General features: G+C 63.0%; 1 protein-coding gene across 5 annotated transcripts in view; it reads right to left on the bottom strand.

Moving 5' to 3' along the window:
• Positions 1-2,209: 2,209 nt before the first annotated feature.
• The window catches only part of ACOT7 (acyl-CoA thioesterase 7), a 98,809-nt gene continuing 82,669 nt past the window's right edge, over positions 2,210-18,349 (bottom strand). For all 5 annotated transcript variants that reach the window (XM_046010894.1, XM_046010896.1, XM_046010890.1 and 2 more), the window contains exons 8-9: positions 16,557-16,741; positions 2,210-2,601 (exon numbers count right to left, since the gene is read on the bottom strand). In XM_046010894.1, the coding sequence (XP_045866850.1) occupies positions 2,503-2,601; positions 16,557-16,741 (284 nt within the window). In that variant the 3' untranslated portion in view covers positions 2,210-2,502. The remainder of the gene's footprint in view (positions 2,602-16,556; positions 16,742-18,349) is intronic.

Below are 18,349 nucleotides of genomic sequence, written 5' to 3'. Positions count from 1 at the left end.
CAGGCCTACAGCCCAGAACTCCTGCCCCACCCCCCAGGAGCTCCCACCTTAGCACTCCTGGCAGGGGCACAGGCTGGTACCCACAGACATCTAGGGGACATCCCATCAGTGTCCTTGACTGGGGGGACCTCTGGAGACTGCTGGAGTCCCAAGAGAGTGATTGGTGCCATCTCGGTCTCCCATCCAGGCAGTGGACACTGCCTGTCTCCTCTTTCCTGTCTCTTCTAGATTGCCCGTGACCACACACCCTGGGCACAAGGCCTCCATCACTCTGGGCTGTTGACACAGTCCTGCCCTTCCCATGCACCTGGGAAGCATTAACGAGCACACAACCCGGTGTCTGGAGGAAGGGGGCCCCTGCCCACTGCCCCCATCTCCACATCCCAGGAGCCACTGGGGAGTCAGGAGCAGCTGTTAGGAGACCCCTTGAAGGCCTTAGGATCAGTCCTCTGAGACAAGAGTAAAGATGTTTGTATCCAAAGCCTCCACAGTGAAGCGGGGCTGGTGAACAGGGCGCCTTGGGCTATGTACTCTGTGTCTGTGGCTTCCGGGCAGTCAGGGTCCCTAGAGAGCCCTCGGTGGAGAGGCAGCTCCCTGAACAGGCGGCCCTGGTTATAAACGGGCCACCGGCGGTGGGAAGCTGGCACAAGGAGGCTGGTGATCAAGTGACATTTCTAAGGCAAACATAGGCGACCCAGTCATCCCTAGCTTTTGGCCACTCTGCCGCCCCACCAGCAGAGGGCAAACTGCCCCCGGCGTTTGGCTGCCCCAGCCAGCTCACCCACTACTGCCTTTACTGGTGTTCCTGCCCTGGGCTCTGCTGCCTCTGCGGGCGGGCAGGAATGGGTCTCCAGCAGCCATCCTGGGGGCCTTGTGCTAAATGCTGTTCATCTGGACTCCTCCCAACTGCCTTGGGAAGTGGAATTTGGGTACCGGCCTTGCCCAAAGCCGCACAGATGAGCAGCCAAGCCATGACAGAGAAAGATGTGGATGTCCTGGTGTCCCCCTTCCCTCGGGGAACGCAAGGGCTCAGGCACTATCATTACCAGCTCCGATTTCAAGGGCCATGGTTTGGCCAGCCAGGGCTGGGCTTTCTGTGGACGTCCGCAGCCCGGGCACCACCCGTGGCCTTCAGGTCAGCATGGGGGCTGCGTGGGGCTGGGGCGGCTGCGGGCTCTGCGGCTACGGCCTCCGGGGCCGTGTTCCCTCTCCCTGCTTCCAGGCAGGAAATAACCCCGTCAGCTGGGACTGAGGCCTGAGACGGATTCCGAAGCTCTTGGCGGCGTTTCTGCACGTGTGCAGATGGGAGATGGAGGGGATCTGGAGCCCCTTGAACGGCTGGAGCTGCAGGGGCCAAGGCTCCGTCTCCAGGCTCCCCAGATGAGCGCCCACCACGGGCTGTGCTTGGTGGCGGAATCTTTCTCGGTCACGGGAGGTGAAGGATGGGCCCACGTTGTGGCCTTGGCAGTTTGTCGGCCCCCGGAGGGTGCTGGTCTGGGTGCACACACAGCTTCCCATCTCACACAGGCACACCCAGGGCCACAGATGTGCACGTGCACACACACACACAGTCGTTCACTGGCACCATTCACACGCACACACGCACGCACGCGCACACATACACACACACTGCCCCTCAGACCCCCATCCCACAAGCCTTCCCAATAACCTGTTGGCCTGAGTGGCTGGGGGTTTCCATGACAGGCACAGGGGCCCTGGCACCAGCTGGGAGACTCCTTCTAGCAAAATCTCTGCCTTTATCCAGAAGGCCAAGGTGTCAGAGCTGCTTCCACTAAGAGGTGGAGGGAAGCCAGGGCAGGGCTCCTATATGCTGAGCGTGCTCCGGCCAGGTGGGCTCAGCTTTCTCTGCACATCAGCTTCCAGAGTCCTCGAAAGCACCTTCCACCTCCATCTACAAGAAGGCCGCGGGATGCTCAGGCCAGAGAGAGGGTGGGGGCGGGGGCGAGGGCGGGGGCGGGGGGGGGTGCCTCCAGGCCAGGACATGGAACCAGGGCCTTGGGAGGGAAGGAGTGTCCTCTCCAGCCAGCAAGTCATCAGGCACCCCCGAGATCTGGGGTGCACACAGGTACTGGCACTCACTGGCGGGTGGGGGAGGGAGGAGAGGTGGGCCCATGGAAGCCTCTAGCCCCCGCATCTGTGCCCACCAGGAAAGCAGCACCCCCCGCCCAAGAAAAACGACCACCCAGGAGCAAGGTCCAGCCAAAGAGCAGCTTTATTAGTGATGCTGGGTTCTGCACACGCCGTAGTGTGCACGCGTCTTCCCGAGGGACGCCGCGGCGGCAGGGACTACACGGCAGCATACACCGGAGTCAGAGAAATAAAGCTTTGGTGTGCAGGTTTTCGGGGGAGGACACGGGTTAACACTGCAAGACGAACACTTCACGCGACACCGGCTCTCAGTGTGGGTTGGGTTTTGGCCAAGGGGGTGGATTCTACGTGACTGGACACTGGGGCCTCTCCAGGCCCAGCGCGGGGCGGCCCCTAGGCCTGGGGCTCTGGCCGGCCCTGCCGTTTGGCCTTCATCTGCAGGTACCGCCCTTTGCCTTCCTCAAAGCGCTTCTTCTCGTCCTCGGTCTCGGGCTGTGGACCACACACGGAAACAGGCAGGTTAGCGGGGTCACAGAACCCTGACTGTGGGCCCAGAAGCCCCCTACCCCCGCCACCCCCCAGGCTCCACTGGCCACCTGGGGCTGTCTGAGTGCTGGGCGCTGGCCTCAGGACCAACTGGGAAGGAGTTCCTAGGGATGCGGCGTCACGGGTACCCCCACGCCACCCTTCACGGCAGGTGGGATCCCAAGCCCAGCGCCTCTTTGGTAATGAACTTCAGCGGGAGATGAGAGGTGGAAGGGAAGGCCTCGACCAGGGCCGGGTGTGAGGAAGGAAAGAGGGTCCCTGCTGGGGACACAGTGTTTGGTCCACTCCCAGGGAATGCCAGCTGCTCCGTCCCTGCCCCAAAGGGAAGTGGGGACAAGCACTGTGCGGGCTGTGTCACCTTGGGCAGGCACTTTATTGTAGCAGAAGCAATAGTGACTGCTCTGTGGGCAGGGAGCCCTGGACGGCGCTGATGTCCAGGAAGCAGTTCCTTGGGTCCTGCTCACCCCTTCTCTGTCGCGTCCTTCCTCTAAGCAACCTAGGAAGCCACGTCCCCGTACTCCGCGGCGGGCGGAGAGGCAGAACCTACTGACCAGAGGAAACAGGCCGAAGGCGGGCTTCTGCCTGCCATCCTGGCAGGACTGTGAACCATGCCCCTATCACTTTAAAGAGTGGCCTGGTCTGGGGGCACCCGGGGGCTCCGTCGGTTAAGCATCCAACTCTTGCTTTGGGCTCAGGTCACGATCTCAGGGTAGTGAGATCGAGACCCACGCTGGGCTCCGTACCTCAGCACAGTCTGCTCGACGCTTCTCACCCTCCATTCGTTCCTCCCCACCCTCCCCCACTCTCTCAAAATAAAATTAAATTAAACTTACAAAGAGTGGCCTAGCCTGGCCACTAAGGGGTGTGGCGCAGGCCCAGGTCACTCCCCGAGGCCCCATCCACCCCGCGCCCAAGGTCTCTCTCGCCCGCGCTGCTCAGGAATTCGGGTTTAAAGAGCGGCGCTGATTGCTCTGGGACATTTCCTTGCGCTACTTCGATGGTGTCTGAAAGCCAAAGAAATGGGGCAGTTGCCCTTCACCCACAAAGACACCAAGCCCCGGCGGCTATTTTCAGGTCCAAGTGTTTTACAGGCAAATGGGATATTGGCAAGAGAACGAACAATCAGTCGGAGGATGTAATGTCAGTTTCAACCAAGTATTTCCTCCCCCTCAGCTTTCTCAGAAACTGTTCGCTAAATGTCACCAGGTGTAAACTGTCAAAACTTTGTGGCTTGGAGCCTCGAGGGTATTTCAAGAACTCAGATCACGCTGCTTCTAGTGGTTCCGGCGCCTATTTGAAGAGTCTTCGGAGCACACGTGGCCCACGGCGGCTTTCCAAGATGCTTTATTGAGGAAGGCCCTCCTGCTGTTCCGGTTCCACCCCTGGCTGACTTTTTTATAAAAATGAAATTTGAGGCCATGCAATTTGACCTGAAACAGCCCAGCGAAACAAAATGTTCTCTCGGTTAGAGCGGGCGGTGCTGAGAGAGAGCACCCTGGGGGCAGGAGGCCAGGGGCCCGTCCCTGTTACTGAAGGCACCCCGCGAAGACAAGGCCGTGTTCTGCGGGGCCCAGCTTCTGGGCGACTCAGGCAGAGCTGCTCCCAGCTTCCGTGTGCATAAATCACCTGGGGGTCTTAAAATGCAGATCCCGAGGCAGGGGGTGTAGGGCCCAGGGCCTGAGTCTCATTCCGAACAAGCATCAGATGATACAATGCTGCTGGCCTGGGGGCCCGCTCTGAGCAGCAGGGCCCTGCGGCAAACGGGGGACAGCCGAGGAGGCCAAGAATGCAAGGTCAAGGGCATGAGGCTGGGACAGTGGGGCCCTTGGCTCCCTCTCCCCTGTGGAACATGCTTGGCGTGGCTGAGGGGACCTGTGGCTCCCATCCATGTGCAGCCAAAGGCCAAGGCTCCAGAGAGTGGCATGGCTGGGCCCTTCTTCAGGGGTAAGGAGGGGCTGCAGCCCGGCTTCCCGCCTCCTCACAGAGGGGACCAGCTCATGGGGAATCAATGAGTTTGGGTCCTGGAGCTGGGAGACGGGCTGAGGGGGAGAGCATGGGCTGGGCCACCTGCAGAGGGTCCCCCGAGCTCGGAAGGCTCAGCCCCTCCAGCTGCCGAAATTTCCATCCCTGGAGCAGGAGAAAGAACGCAAAAGGCTTGGAAAGAAAATAATTTCTCAAAACAAGAGTGTAAGCCTGGCCTGGGTGAGGCTGCGGGGTGGACTGATGGCCACCCAGGCCGTCTGCAGAGCCCACCAGAGCCAGGGCCCGATGGGAGGGGCCTTTCTCTGTCTCCAGCCCACCAGCGTCTCTGGAAACCGGCAAACACGGGATTCACACAAGCATCTTGGTCCCCAGTGCCTGGGTCACCAGCCAAGCGCTCTCAGGGCTCAGAAGAGCAGGGAGGGGTCCAGAGGAGAGCAGCAAATTGAACTGTCATTGGGGTACCCTAGAAGATGGGCAGAAATGGCCCACCCAAGGGGTGCCTGGGTGGCTCGTCGGTTACACATCAGCCTTCAGCCCAGGTCGTGATCCCAGGGTCTGGGACCGAGCCCCACATCGGGCTCCCTGCTCGGTGGGGAGTCTGTTCTCCCTCTCCCTCTGCCCCGCCTCCCTCTACTCCTGCTCTCTCGCTCTCAAATAAAGAAACTAATGTTTAAAAGAAAGCTGATCCTGACAGTTCTAGGAGATGCCTAGACTTTGGCCAGTGCCACACACCCTCTGGAATGGGCTGGCCTGCCTTGGGTCCCCCCACGTCACTGCGTGCCCTTCCCGGACAGGCCTCTTCATTCTGCCCCTACACCAGCCCAGCCTCCCCTCTGGAGCCAGGGCGGGGGGACAAGCCAGGCTGGTTTGAACCCGGCCCCTCTGCTTACCATTGTAAGGCTCACAGACTCTCATATATTCTACTCTATAAGGTTGCCGGAGAGTCCCAAAGTCCTCTCAGCTGTCCCCGACAAGACAGAGAAGGAAGAGCCCCCCCAACCTCAAGTCGGAGTCCATTTATACCAAACACGCAGAGTAAGCACGTCCACAGAGACAGCACAGGTTACTGGTGCCAGGAGCTGGGGGCGGGCGGACGACGAAGGGGTGCATGGTTTCTTTGGGGAGGATGACAATGTTCCACAATGGACCGCGGCGATGGTTGCACAATGGTGTGAACACATGAACCCCCGCCGGCTTGGCCACTGTGAACGGGGGGACTCTACAGTCCGTCGTGATATCTCAAACCCACCAGAAGTGACACCCCTTCTCACAGTTTACAGAAAGCCAGAAAGAAGGTTCAGCATGGCGAGATGCCTCCCACCCCAGTCCCGGCACACAGGGAGAGGCAGGGCAGAGGCAAAGGTCCCCGAACCGCACCCAGGGCTTTCTCTCCAGCGGCCTCCCGGGTGCCACTCCGGGCCTGGCGCAGGGACCCGTCCCCGGAGCTGACGCTCCAGCCGGCAAGACGGAGGACAACAGGCAGATCATACACGGTGGGAAAGTGACAATGACATGGCCCCAGCACAAGGTCAGAGCCAGGAGGTCTCGTGGGCCAGGTACCAGGGAGGCTCCACGGTGGGGAGAGCAGCCAGGTGGGCTCCAAGGGACAGAGAGGTCTGCAAGTCACTTGCGGCCGGCAGCGACTGCTGTCCTCCCTGTCAGGTCAGGCAAGTGGCAGAACCACCTGGGCGGAGTGAGCCACCTCGGGGATGGCCCCCCTGGGAAGGAGCAGAGGGCAGAGTCCCAGGATCATCGCAGACACCTCCTCTGTGCGCTGGGAGGCCGATCTCCTGGGTCCCTGTGGATACGAGGAGCAGACGGAGCACCCAGGCCATCTCCAACCCCAGGCCTCAGCACAGGGGCTCCAGGAGCCACCAGGTAACACGCCGTTGGGGCGGGCATCAATCTGGATGGCCTCCCGAGCCTCTCTCGCTCCGAGCAATGCTGTGTTTACCAACAGGAGCCTGACGCTGGGTCATTGGTCCTGTAGCGGCTGTGAAGACAGTGGGGGCCCGGGCCAGGCCTCCATGGGGCAAGGAGCTGGGCCTCTGGGCCCTAGCCCCCGGGAGAGAAGGTGTCCCCTCCTGTTGGCGCCAGCCTGCCAGGGACCCAGGGTCAGGGGTGCTCTCCTATCCCAGGCCCGCACTCCGGCCTTGGAGCTAGCCGCCTCCCCAAGGAGCTTCTCGAGTCCTAGCGGAGAAGGGCAGACGTGCCCGGCCTCTCCCCTGAGTGGCTCAGGTGCCGACGCTTGGTCGCTCCCGTGCGCGTGACACCGGGGGCTGTTGGAGCCCGGTTTACGGAGACCCCGCCAGCAGCCGGGCGTCCTCCAGGTTCCACAGACTCGAGCAGACATGCCCCCGCCGCCTTCTGTTACATTTCGGGAAGCTGGCGTTGGGGCCCCATCGGACGGCATGCATGAGACACGCTCTTGCTCGCCTTGCCTGCCAAGGTCAGGAGAGAGCGGCGGGCAGGAGGGTTCGTCTGCGCAGCACGTCGGAGTCCGGGAGCCGGCGCCGCCGGGTCCTGCTCAGGTCCAGGCCTCAGGTGGCGAGCAAGGGGCCGGCACCAATCCTGAGGAGGCGCTCCCCCAGACCCGGGGCCGTGCGCGTGCAAGTCATACCTAGCAGGCCACCCCTCGTCCCACGTGGCTGTGACAGTTCCGACCAGCATGGCTTTCTGGGGCTCATCCTCTGGGCAGGCCGGAGGCCCGGCCTCCACCAGGTCACCCCCCGGCAACTGCAGCCATTCGCCCCGCAGTGGCCCACAGGCCACCGGCGGTTCTAGAAGCTTCTCTCACTGGCTCAGTCCATGTGTGAGCTGAGGGGGGGCTGAGTCCAAAGTGCAGGTGATTCTGGTCTACGCTGCCAGCACAGAACCCAGTAAATTCTAGTGCCGCTGGGGGGAGGGAGAAGCCACGCCCAGCACCAGCGTTCTTTCGGCTTCTGCAGCTAGCTCCGCAGACAAGAGCTCACGCTGCCTCACGCCGGACACGGAGGCAGCCGGCCAGCCGCGGAGGACAAGGCCCTTGCAAGGCCTCGGAGGAAGGAGCCAGCCGAGGACTCATTTTCCCGGTCTCGGGAGGATGGCTCGTGCTGAATGTTCTGGGCTCCATGAGCCCACCAGGCCCAGGAACGGGGTTTGGTTGACACCGGGGCCACTGAGCACCCACCCGGGGAGCATCGCGTGGCCTGCACCTGGTTGCCCTGGGAGATAGTCAGGGGCTGGTCGCTGCCCCCTGCAGACAGCAGCGGGCAGGCAGCGTCTCGGCCTCCGAGGGCACAGTCCCCACCCTGCGGGCTGCAGGACACCGTCAGTTCCGACCAATGGCCCTCCCTGCCAAGTGACTAAGCGGGGCCACCCATTCCCTGCCGGGTGTGAAGCTGACAGAGCCAGACAGATGGCTGCCTGCACACGGTCCCCACCCACGGCCCAGCTGCTGCCTCCCCACCGCCCGTCTCCCTCCACCCGGCGAAGTAAATAAATACAGAAGTTGTTGGCTGTGGCTGTTTTTAATGGAGGGCTCAGGGTGCTGGGGGACGGAAGAAGCTCCTCCATGGGAATCACACATGCTTTCGGGTGCCCGGGGCTACTGGCAGGGCAGGGGCTCTGGACCACAGGCCAGTGTCTTTTGATGGCCTGAGCGCTTGCCTGAACCCTTTGTGGGGCGGGGGTGGGGACTCGGACCCTGGCGCATGGCTTCCCTCGGGCAGGAGGAAGGGACGTGGTGGGGTGGCAAGGAACCCAGGTCTGGGCCACAACCATGTGGCCTCAGGGCTGGCCGCCCCTTCCCAGGGCAAGGCGTTTTCTGACGTGCACAGCAGTCAGGCCGCGTGTGATTGCGTGTGTGCCCATGACATCTTCATGTCACACGCAGCCTCAGAGACAGACTCCGGTCAGCCCACCCGCCGTGCGGCCCGGGGAGGAGGCTTCCCCGGGGGTCCTTGTTGGGGAGCTGGGTCTCTGCCACCTCGCCCCCAGCCACAGAGCCCGGGGGTCCAAAGCACCCCCGCCCCCTCTGCTCTGGCGGCCCCAGGGGCCTCGGATGGGCGGCCTCTCCCTCCCTCCTCCGGCTCCCCCTGCCAGCTGCCATCTTCCGGGCTCCCTTCCCCTGGAGGGAAGCCTGTGGCTCGCAAAGCCCACAGCACAGACAAGATGTTTCCCAGTTTGCATTTTCTGTGCTGCGAGAACACACATTTGGAACTTGGCACCGAGGGCGAGTGACTAAGTCCCACCCTCAGTAGAATCAATAGCTTGTCCTTTTTGTAATTAACGAACGGCTGTGCGAAGAGGGTTTCCCGTCGTGACAGAACAGCTTCCTGCGGGCCGGAGGGACACAGACGTTCTTAATTAGGAAACCACGCACGCACCCTCTCCAGTCTTCATAACGCGAGACAGGAGGGACCTTGGGACAATTGTGCCGGCAATTAGGATGTCTTCTGATGACTGGGGCCATTCAACGCGGCCTGGCAGGGACAAGCTTGGCATCCGGGAGCCCTAGCCTGGAGAGCAGCTGTGTCCCCAGAGCGCGGCTCCACCGGTGACCGCGACCTCGGTGGGTGGGGCCGGGCCCCTGGGAAGCGGCTCACCACCCTGCCTGAGGCACACACCAGGGGGCTCATCGCGGGGGCTCCAACAGTGAGATCGCTGTGGAACTGATCTGCTGTGTGGCCGTGGACGCCCCTAGGAGAGGCCGGCAGGAGGCTGAGGGAGCGGCAGGGAGCGCAGGGCCAGGGAAAGACAGTGCAGGGTGACAGTCTCCGGTGGAGAAGGTGAAACAGGACTCGGTCCTGCTGGGTGGCCTCTCAGCAGCTTCTCCCAAGGTCTCGGGTGGGGGTGGGGGAGGGTCACAGCACGTGCTCCTGGGCTCTCCGCACCCCCCTGCCGCCGACCCCCACCCCCCCACCCTATACAGGGATAAAGACCGTAACTGCCGTTTGCTGAGGACAGGCCCGGCCCAGGACCTGCGCCCTCAGGGGGCACACTGAGCGTCGAGTCCATCTTTCCTGTCCTTGGTCTGAAGCCGGCACTGTGCCTGGGACACAGCGAGGACCCAGGGGACATTTGCTGAATGAACGGATGATCAAACCAACAGAAGATCAAACCAAAAAAGCAAGTAACAAATTGGTGTGGTCTTTGTGCTAAAGCTTCAAAACCAGTGGTTTTGCTCAACGGACACACGGTTAGGCATCACCTGTCCCCAGCCGAGTCCAGAGCTCAGCCCACTCGGGGTCTCCCCAGGAGCCTGCCCCGGTGACAAAGGCATAGCTGGGAGCGTCCAGCACACCGAGGCGTGGATGAAGCCCAGAAGGAGCACTTGCTGTCCTGTCGGCGGTGCTGACGCACTCCCGTCCGCGTCCACGTGCGCGTGCTGGGAGGCTCTTCCGCATCTTTCTGGTCACTGTGGGGGTGCCCGGGGCCTGTTTCTTCCCCGCACCTTTGACTACACTTTGAGTACCGTGTCCCTGGATTCCCAGGGTCTTTGCCACGGGACTTTGCAGAGAAAGCACGGTGCCACCGAGCAGCGGTGTTTTCGTCCGTGCTCGGGGGAGGCGGCGCTGCCTTCTGCCCCAGCACAGCCCGGGCAGGAGGGTGCCCGGCTGTGAGCCCCTGGCTGGGTCCCCACAACCTGCGCAGGCCTCTCCCCTTATGACCGTGCAGGGTGGCCACCACGGAACTGGGGCGCCCTGACCAGCTGGGATCCCCTTTCCACTGCACCTTTTGCAAGTCTCAGCCACGGGCCTCCCCTCCTGAAGCCGCCTTCCAGGCTCCACGCGGGGTCAGGCCTAGCAGGGCCCTCGGAGCGCCTGCCGCTGGGCTGTCCCGCTCTACAGAAGTTAGAATAGCAAGGGCGCGCCAGGATTTGAAAACGCAGCAATGAAGCAACAAGACAGGTCGTTCACGAGGAGAACCTACCAGCGTTTTAACAGGAAAATGTCTATCATTGGTGCCATGGGCCTTCCCCCTTTTGGACGTGAACTGGGTGGGGTCTCCAGAGCACGGGCTGTACCAGCGAGAGAGGCCGTTACCGAGTGGTCAGGGACATGTGCAGGCGGGGGCTGCACCCCGTCACCCACGTCCCCTGGGGCACCCACACCCCCGATTCTCACCAGACACTGAAGTTCCCAGCATGAACCACTCAGCTGACAGGAGCATTTTCCCATCACGAGACAGACCTTCTGTGAAGCACCCAGAACCAAGGGAGACAACAGAACACTGGGTCAAGGAGCTTCCCGGACAGTCTCATGCCGGACTCACCCTGCACAGGACGGCAAGGAGGGGCGGCAGGGAGCGCGGCTCCCGGCGGTCGTGCGGCTTCTCACACCCTTCCAGGCACAGCATCGACGGTGTTGCAGCACGGCGCATCTGAGTTTCTCAAGGTAGGAAACCATTCTGGCCCGCGGATACATTTCCCCATGCTGGGGGCCGCCGCCACGACAAGCCCCGTGTAGGGATGCGCCGTCTTACAAGCTGGGGGCGTGGCTGCTCTGGCTGCGTGGGCTGTGCAGGGTGGGCCTGGCCACGGTCAGCAGAGTGGCAGTCTCCTTGGTGGCTGAGGAACGGGGCCATCTGGAGGACCCTAGCCCCTGCCACGCCTCATGCCTGGGCTCGGGCATGGGTCCAGAGAAGCAGGGGGCTGGTGGCTGGTGAGAGGCCTGGGATGGCTCCAGTGGGGAAACTGAGGCTCAGGGTCCCGCACTTGGTCCCCTGGACCAGAGTTAGCCATCTGGTTGCCTGTCTGCGGGATGGGAGCCCTCTCCCCTGCTTCCCCGGGCCGGATCCAATAGCACGGGGGAGTGGACCAGCATTCCGTGAACACCCCAGCTCCTTAGGACCGGACTGTGGTCACTATGGGCACCTGGGACACCCACCCCACCCATCCCTCCCCAGGTGACAGGGAATGGCCATGCATGTGCACGGGTCTAGGCGGGCACCCCCGGGCACCTCAAGTGGGTGCTCAGTAATTGTGAAAATAACGTGCCTTCCACACATGCGTTCTCACGGTGCTCCGTGTGGAGCTCACGGGCTGGGTGAGCCTCTCACTAAAAGGACAGAGGGACGGCTGCACCCCTGATTTCCTCACCACCTCCCATTTTAACCTAGAAAACACGTCCAGGCCATTTCACTGGCTGAGACGGAGGCCTCCGGGTCCAGGCCCCGGTCTAGCAGGAGGAGGGCGTCTACAAGCGCTGGCCCAGACACTCTGTGACCAAGACCGTCCGTGACGGGGCAGGCTCACTGTGGTTTGGGTTTCCTGGGAGCGGCGCATTCCTGCTTCTGCGACACTGCCCCGCTGCTGCCCCCACGTGGGCCTCAGGTCACAGGGGCAAACGTTCCTTTTCCAAAAGACCCACAAAGTAGCGAAGGGCTTAAACCCTGTACCGCCTGCAGGCCTGGGAGGGGCTCCAGGCTTCCCCTCAGCCCACGGGGCCCTGTGTGGACCCACATCGCCCTCACAGCAGGCCGGGACCCTGCACGGCTGCTGCGCCGTCCTCACCCATCCCCCAGCTGGCCCGAGGGCGCAGCGGCCCCAGGACGCAGCCAGGGCATGGGAGGCAGGAGCGCGCCCAGGACATTGCCGACTCTGTCTTAAAACACACAGTGTGGACCTCACGTCCCCGGACACGAAAAAGGGCTGGAAAAAGTCGCCGGGACCAACCCGTTCCCTGGAGGTGTCCACCCTGTCTCTGCACTGGCCCTCCTTTGAGCCGTGCTCAGCGAAATCCGGGGCGTGTCTCCACCCCCCAGGTCAGAGGTCATGGCCGCAGAGAGGTCTTCAGAGGGAGGCAGGGCAGTCGGGGGGCCTGGGCCTGCTGTTCGGTCCAGGAGCCTGGGTCCATGCTCCGCACTTGCTTCTTTACTGATTAGCCTGGAAGGGGCCAGCAGCTGCCGGCCGCAGAGCAGCCTCCCCAACATAAAATATTCATCAAGAAAAACTCCAAACAGCAACGCTGCCTTCCGTGTCAGCCAGGCCCTGGGGATGGAAGCTAAAAATAGGCAGGAGGTAGAAGAATTGCTGATGACGGGGGGCGGGGACGGGAGGAGGGCTGAGCGCCCCCCACGGGCACAGGCACGCTGGCGGCGGGGAGCCCGTGTGTGCTTGGGGGGACAGATGGCGTCACACCGGCGGTCCTCAGGGGGGTATATGCACAGGATGAGCCGAAAACCTCTCTGGGGAGCCGCCCACCCTCCCTGCCAGAGGCTGAGCCCAGGCCACCTCCATGAAGAACCAAAGACCATCTTTAATTAGAAGCCGGAACAGCCTGGATCAGCGTGAGGCCGGCCGGCCGGAAGACACGGCCGTCGCTAACGGCCCCTCAAACCGAGGGACTCCGCCACTGTCCCCTCTGGGCTGGCCCTGCACCTGTGGCCCTCATCACGAGTTTCTAGAAAGGGACAGGCACATAGACTGGCCCAGACCCAGGACTGCTTTCCGCCTCTGGGAAGGTCATGGGTGCCCCCATGAAGGGCTCCTGGCCCGTAGGCACTGTCCACGGGAGGCCACACCCCTGGCTCCTGGCTGCAGCACCGGCCTCCCCAGCAGGCTGAGTTCCGGGGTGCACGCTGGCCGGGGGCGGCGCCCAGCAGCTGCTGGGCTCCTGGGCGGGCGAGACTACAGCTCCGCTACGGCGAGCACTTTGGACCTTGCCAGAAAACCCTGTCAGTTCACAGTGACTCAGAACGAGCCTTTTGGGAATGAAGATGGTCTGACTCCTGGGCTGTGCTTTCTCTCATACCTACGTGGGGAGCCCTGCAGGCTGCTGAGTCCCCTCACTGACAGCAAGAGGAAAGGCCCCGTGTGGTCAGGAGGCTGCGTCCCGGGGCTGGGCCCGGCCAGGATCAGCGGGGTGGCCTCTGGTGTGCTCCTGCCCCCTCCTCTCCGCTTTTGGGCGGCCAGCTCCAGTCCCAGACCTCCAAGTCCCTGGTTCCTCTGACCCAGATAGTCTCTGGGAAACGGCTCCCCTGCCCCCAACACCAGGCCCCGCTCGAACCAGCTGTCTGTGCGGTCCTCCTTGGAAGGAACCTCCTTAGGCAGCAACAACTCTCCCAGGGGGTGCCGACCTCCACCTCCTGCTTCTTCCCTCAGGGCGCCCCCCCAGCGTCTCACACGGTCCCTCGTCCCCACTTGCTTACTGGCTCCCTCCAGGAGGGCGTCAGCTCCAGCGGGACGGCCCCCAAGAGCGCAGCAAACAGCAGCGGACGAGTGTGGCGCTCCCAGACACGTAAAGCAGCCCACAGAGCCCTCACCCACCCTTCGCAGCAGGCACTACACTAGGGCTGTCCCGTGGTACAGATGAGGACACAGAGGCGCACCCAAGAAGAGCGAGCCTGGGACCCTACAGCCAGTGCCCCAGCGCCCTGTCCAGACCGCAGACAGCAGGACGACCGCACGTGTGTACGTGATGGGGGGGGGTGTTACGATTAGAGTCCCTGGGGTGCTCAGGGACATTCAGTTGCTGACCGTCCAGCAGCAGGACACTGAGCAGTGTGGGGGAGGAATGTGGCTGGAGAGGCCAGCAAGCCCATCAGCCACCCACGGGCATTTTCCTGAGCCCCACTCTGTGCTGGGTATCCTGGAATCACATGACGGGCCAGAAGCACCAGAGGACTGGAGACAGTGCTGATTGCCGGGAGATGGTGTGGGGACAGGGAGTCGCTGGGTAGTGGTAGGGGTCAGGCTTTATCTCCAGTGTGGAGGGAAGGTCACCTAAGGACGAGCTAGCTGAGAAACAGTGAAAGGACCTGGCTCCACAACGGTCTGAGGGAAGGCGTCCGGGCAGACAGACAGTGTGTGCAAAGGTCCTGAGGCAGGAACAGGTCTGGGGCCTGAGGCCAGAGAAGCCGGTGTCACTGGACCCGGTGTTGAGGGCACGGAGGCTGCTGAGCAGATTAGGCGGGAGAGGGAGGAAACCTGATTCGGTTTTAACAAGCTCCCTGGGCTCCGGTGTGCTGTCAGGTGGAGGGCAGCTGGCCTGGGGCCATACCGGTTGGGGCTGAGCAGTGACCCAGGCAGCCATGGGGCATAGGTATAATGGGTGTGGGGCTGAGCAGGAGAGGGGAGAGAGGAGCCAGGCATGTTCCCAGGCTCACTGAGAAAGGGAACCCGTGAGGACAAGTGGGATTTTCTGGGGAAAGACAACGAGTTCAACTCAGGACAAATCGCATTTGAGATGCGTGCTGGGACCCCACGGGGAGAGGCAGAGCTGGCAAAGCTGACCGGGGTCTGAACAGTGAACGGAGAACAAAGCTCGTGGCACGAGGCCTGGACCCAACCACCCGAGGAGGAGGGGAGGGCACGGCAGGCAGCCATCAGAGCCTGGTGTTTCGGGGGTCATGGATTGACCATCTGGACCCTGCGGTCCTATGCCAAGGGAGCACAGGCTCCACCGAGGCCCGGTGCGTCACGCCAGGCCGGCAAGGCAAAGGCGCAGAGCGTGCTTGGATCGGGCTGCGCTGCTGGAGCCCGGAGGCCAACAAGAACAGGGAGCAAGTATTTGCCTGTGTGAGACAGAAGTCAGCCCTCGGGATGGGGCACTGTGACAATACGGAAGATGGGACAAGGGTCCAGGAGAGAAGTGGGGAAAGCCTGTGTTTGAGGACCCCGAGAAGCAGGCAACGTTCTGAGAAGAAGTGGCTCAAGACCCAGAGATGCGTGGCTGCAAAGGTCAAGGCCTGGGGCGGTCAGGGGGAACAGACGCACACCGGCCAGGGGGACAGGGTGGGGGCGGACGCCATCCTGCCCAGGCTGCGGGTCAGCATAAGGGACACACACCCTTAGTCCTCACACTCAGGCAAGGCCGGTCGGAGGGCTGTGTGGGGCTCCCCGCCTTGGGGGGCAGCTGGGGGTACAGCTCTGACGGGGGGCTGCGGGGCTGGGGGAAGCGGCACGTGGGAGAGAAGCGAGGTCTTCCCTGCGACGGCCTGTCGCAGGTTCTCGGTGCCTGCTCTCCTGCTGCTGGAGGCTCAGGCTCTCCCTGGGGGGCAGCGGGAGCGGCAGGGGGCCACAAAGCGCCAGCTGCCTGAGAGAGGCGCCCCCGGCCCCGGCCACTCTGCCCGCTCCCCCTCACCCCACGGAGGGCGGGGAGCTCTGGCTGCAACCCCGGGAGAGCAGGCTCGGGAGCAATCAGGAGCGGCCCTAGACGCCCCAGGTCACGCGCTGAACCCAAACCTGGGCTCCAAGGACGGGGTGCACGACCCTCCACAGGGGCCTCGGCCTTGTTGACCTGAGGGGTCCTCGCCAGGTGACAGGGGAGCCAGCAGTGGGGGCCCCACTCCCCAGGGCCGGGGTGGCTCTGGCTGTGGGCAGCAGCAGGGGGCAGGCTGCGCGGTATCTGGACGCGGTCCAGGAGGGACACCTCTGCGACGAACACTGATAAGGGATGTGCGAGGCTTCCGGCAGAACCGTCACTGGCCTCAAGGGAGATCTGTAAGCCGCGAGCGAGCATGCGTGCGTTCCTGCCGCGGTCCCCGAGTACCTTCCAGCCAAGGACCCTCCCCACTCACCCCCCCCTTCCCCAGCCCCCACTCTCTGTCTCTGGCTCCCTGACTCTCCTCGACTCTCCCTACGTCCAACACTTGTCAGATTGCTGGGATTCCAGCCCGGACACTGCGGTGACAGTAGCCACTGGGTCCCCGATGCCCAGCCCCATGCTGTCGGGCTCGGGCTCAGTCCCCATCGGGCGGGACAATCAGGCCAAGGCTCCTTGAGAACCCAGCCCTCGGGAGGGTCCTCAGCCTCGAGAGAAAAGCCCCAGAGCAAGCAGCTGGTGAGGACGGCTCTCTTGTCCTGTCGGCCCGGCCTGACCTCACGGCCCACAGGGGAAGGCCCTCCCGTTTGAGGGGCAGGGCAGCCCAGGTCACCGGGGCAGGGAGCAGCCAGGCCAGGGCCCTGCCCCCCAGAAAGGCGGGTGCTCACTCACCACGAGCTGGGGCACAGGCAGCGACTTGCCCTCCTGGCTCAGGGACACGTAGGTGAAGAAGGCACTGGCCGCCCGGTAGCGCTTCTGCGAGTTGTCCACCACGGGGTCGGCGTCCACCAGGACCTCGATCTCCATGGACTTGTTGCTCGTGAAGGTCATGCGGCCAGAGATGGTGATGACGCAGCCTGCGGAGCGCGCAGGGCGGTTAGCGGGTGCCGAGGGAGGGGCGGGGCGGGGCACAGGCAGCAGTGGCCCGGAGGGCGTTAGAGACGCCGGGTTAGGCAGCATCTAACAACTACGGGGACGTGGAAACGGGTAGCTCTCGCCACGCCTCATTATGGCACCTGAAGGCTCACCTGCCTTGGGAGCAGGTGTTTGCTTTCGGCGTTGGCGTGATTATTCCGAGTGGTGGCTGACACCTGGCCCCCTGCCTCCTGGGAAGGGCGGCTGCGGGGTAAGCTGGCTCTGTCCCTCTGAAATCACGTTAAGGCCACGCCAGCCCACACTGCCCACCCTGTGACCTTACTTGTGCCCGGTACCTTCCTAGCTCCCTGGCTGTTCCTGATGCTGGTCGGACGCTTGGGCACCTGGCAGGGCCGGGGGTCACGCTGACCGTGGTCCCGCGTCCCCCGGAGCCACTGCGTGCACTTCAGCCACATCCTGCCACCCTTGTGTCCCGTGAGACTGCGTCTGTGCCGTCAGGCTCTGTGTCTCTTCAGCAGGCTTGCTCACGGGACCAGAGCTGTCCTGGGAGCTGCCCCGCCACACGGCCGAGGCTCTGACCTTGGTCCGAGTCCCCAGGTGCTCACCACCTGCCTAGACTGGCATGGTTTCCCTTGTTGATCATGATTCAGAATCCTACATTCCCACAACACTGACCCAGGTGTCCCTCTCCCTCTCAACCTCAACCCAACCCCCCTGTCCTCCCCGTGCTCCTTGGGTCAGGACTACCCACCCTGGCAGCTTCTTCCCAACCTAGAGCGCCCCCACCCCCTGCTCGCGGGCTCTCGTCGGCCAGCCAGCCTGGGCCCTTCCTTGCCTCGCTGACTTCACGCCACGGAGCCCAGTGTTTTCCTGTACAGACTGGACTTGCCTCCCAGGGTGACTACGGGGAAGACACGAGATGAGCCAGGCGCTAGCACGGGGCCCACTGGAGGAAGGTGCTCAGCACGGTCACTATCATCACCGATGGGCTGGTTCCGGAGCGCAAGGCAGCACCGAGCCTCAGGACTTGCGGGGTGGGGGTTCTGACACCCGGCTGCACCCCCAACAAGTGGCCGGAACAGCTCCCCCAGCCCCTGTCCCCGGCATGGCCTCATTCCAGGCTGGGTTCAAGGCAATCCCTGTCCAAGCCTGGCACACGATGCTGAGTCCCACTGCCCGGAACCAGGGCTGGCTGTGGGGACCTTTTAACAATCCTGGGAACCCTGGCATCTGAGCTCCAAGGACATAGGCACAAGACAGGTTTAAAGACCCAGGAGGACAGAAAGTCAAGACAGCATGGGGACTGTTAGGGGTGAGTGTGTGGGCAGGCCAGAAGCAGGGGTGGTTATTCCATGTTACAGAGTTCCAGAACGTTCCATGCCACATTCAATTTCATACTTACAGGGAGTGCTTCAAGTCCTGCACAGCCACTTCCAGGGGGGAAGGCCACACGGGGGCATTATGGGAGCTCTATGAGGACAGAGTCACGAACGAAGCACCCGGCACACATGAGTGCGTCCCGAGTCCTGCTGCCCCGTGAGACTCTGCCTCCGTGACCCACAGGAGCAGCCCCTCACGGGCTCACCAGC

Source organism: Meles meles, chromosome 1, assembly GCF_922984935.1.
Source record: "Meles meles chromosome 1, mMelMel3.1 paternal haplotype, whole genome shotgun sequence".
Classification (NCBI taxonomy): domain Eukaryota; kingdom Metazoa; phylum Chordata; class Mammalia; order Carnivora; family Mustelidae; genus Meles; species Meles meles.
Note: the sequence above shows the minus strand (reverse complement) of the source record. Positions and strands in the feature narration are given on the sequence as shown.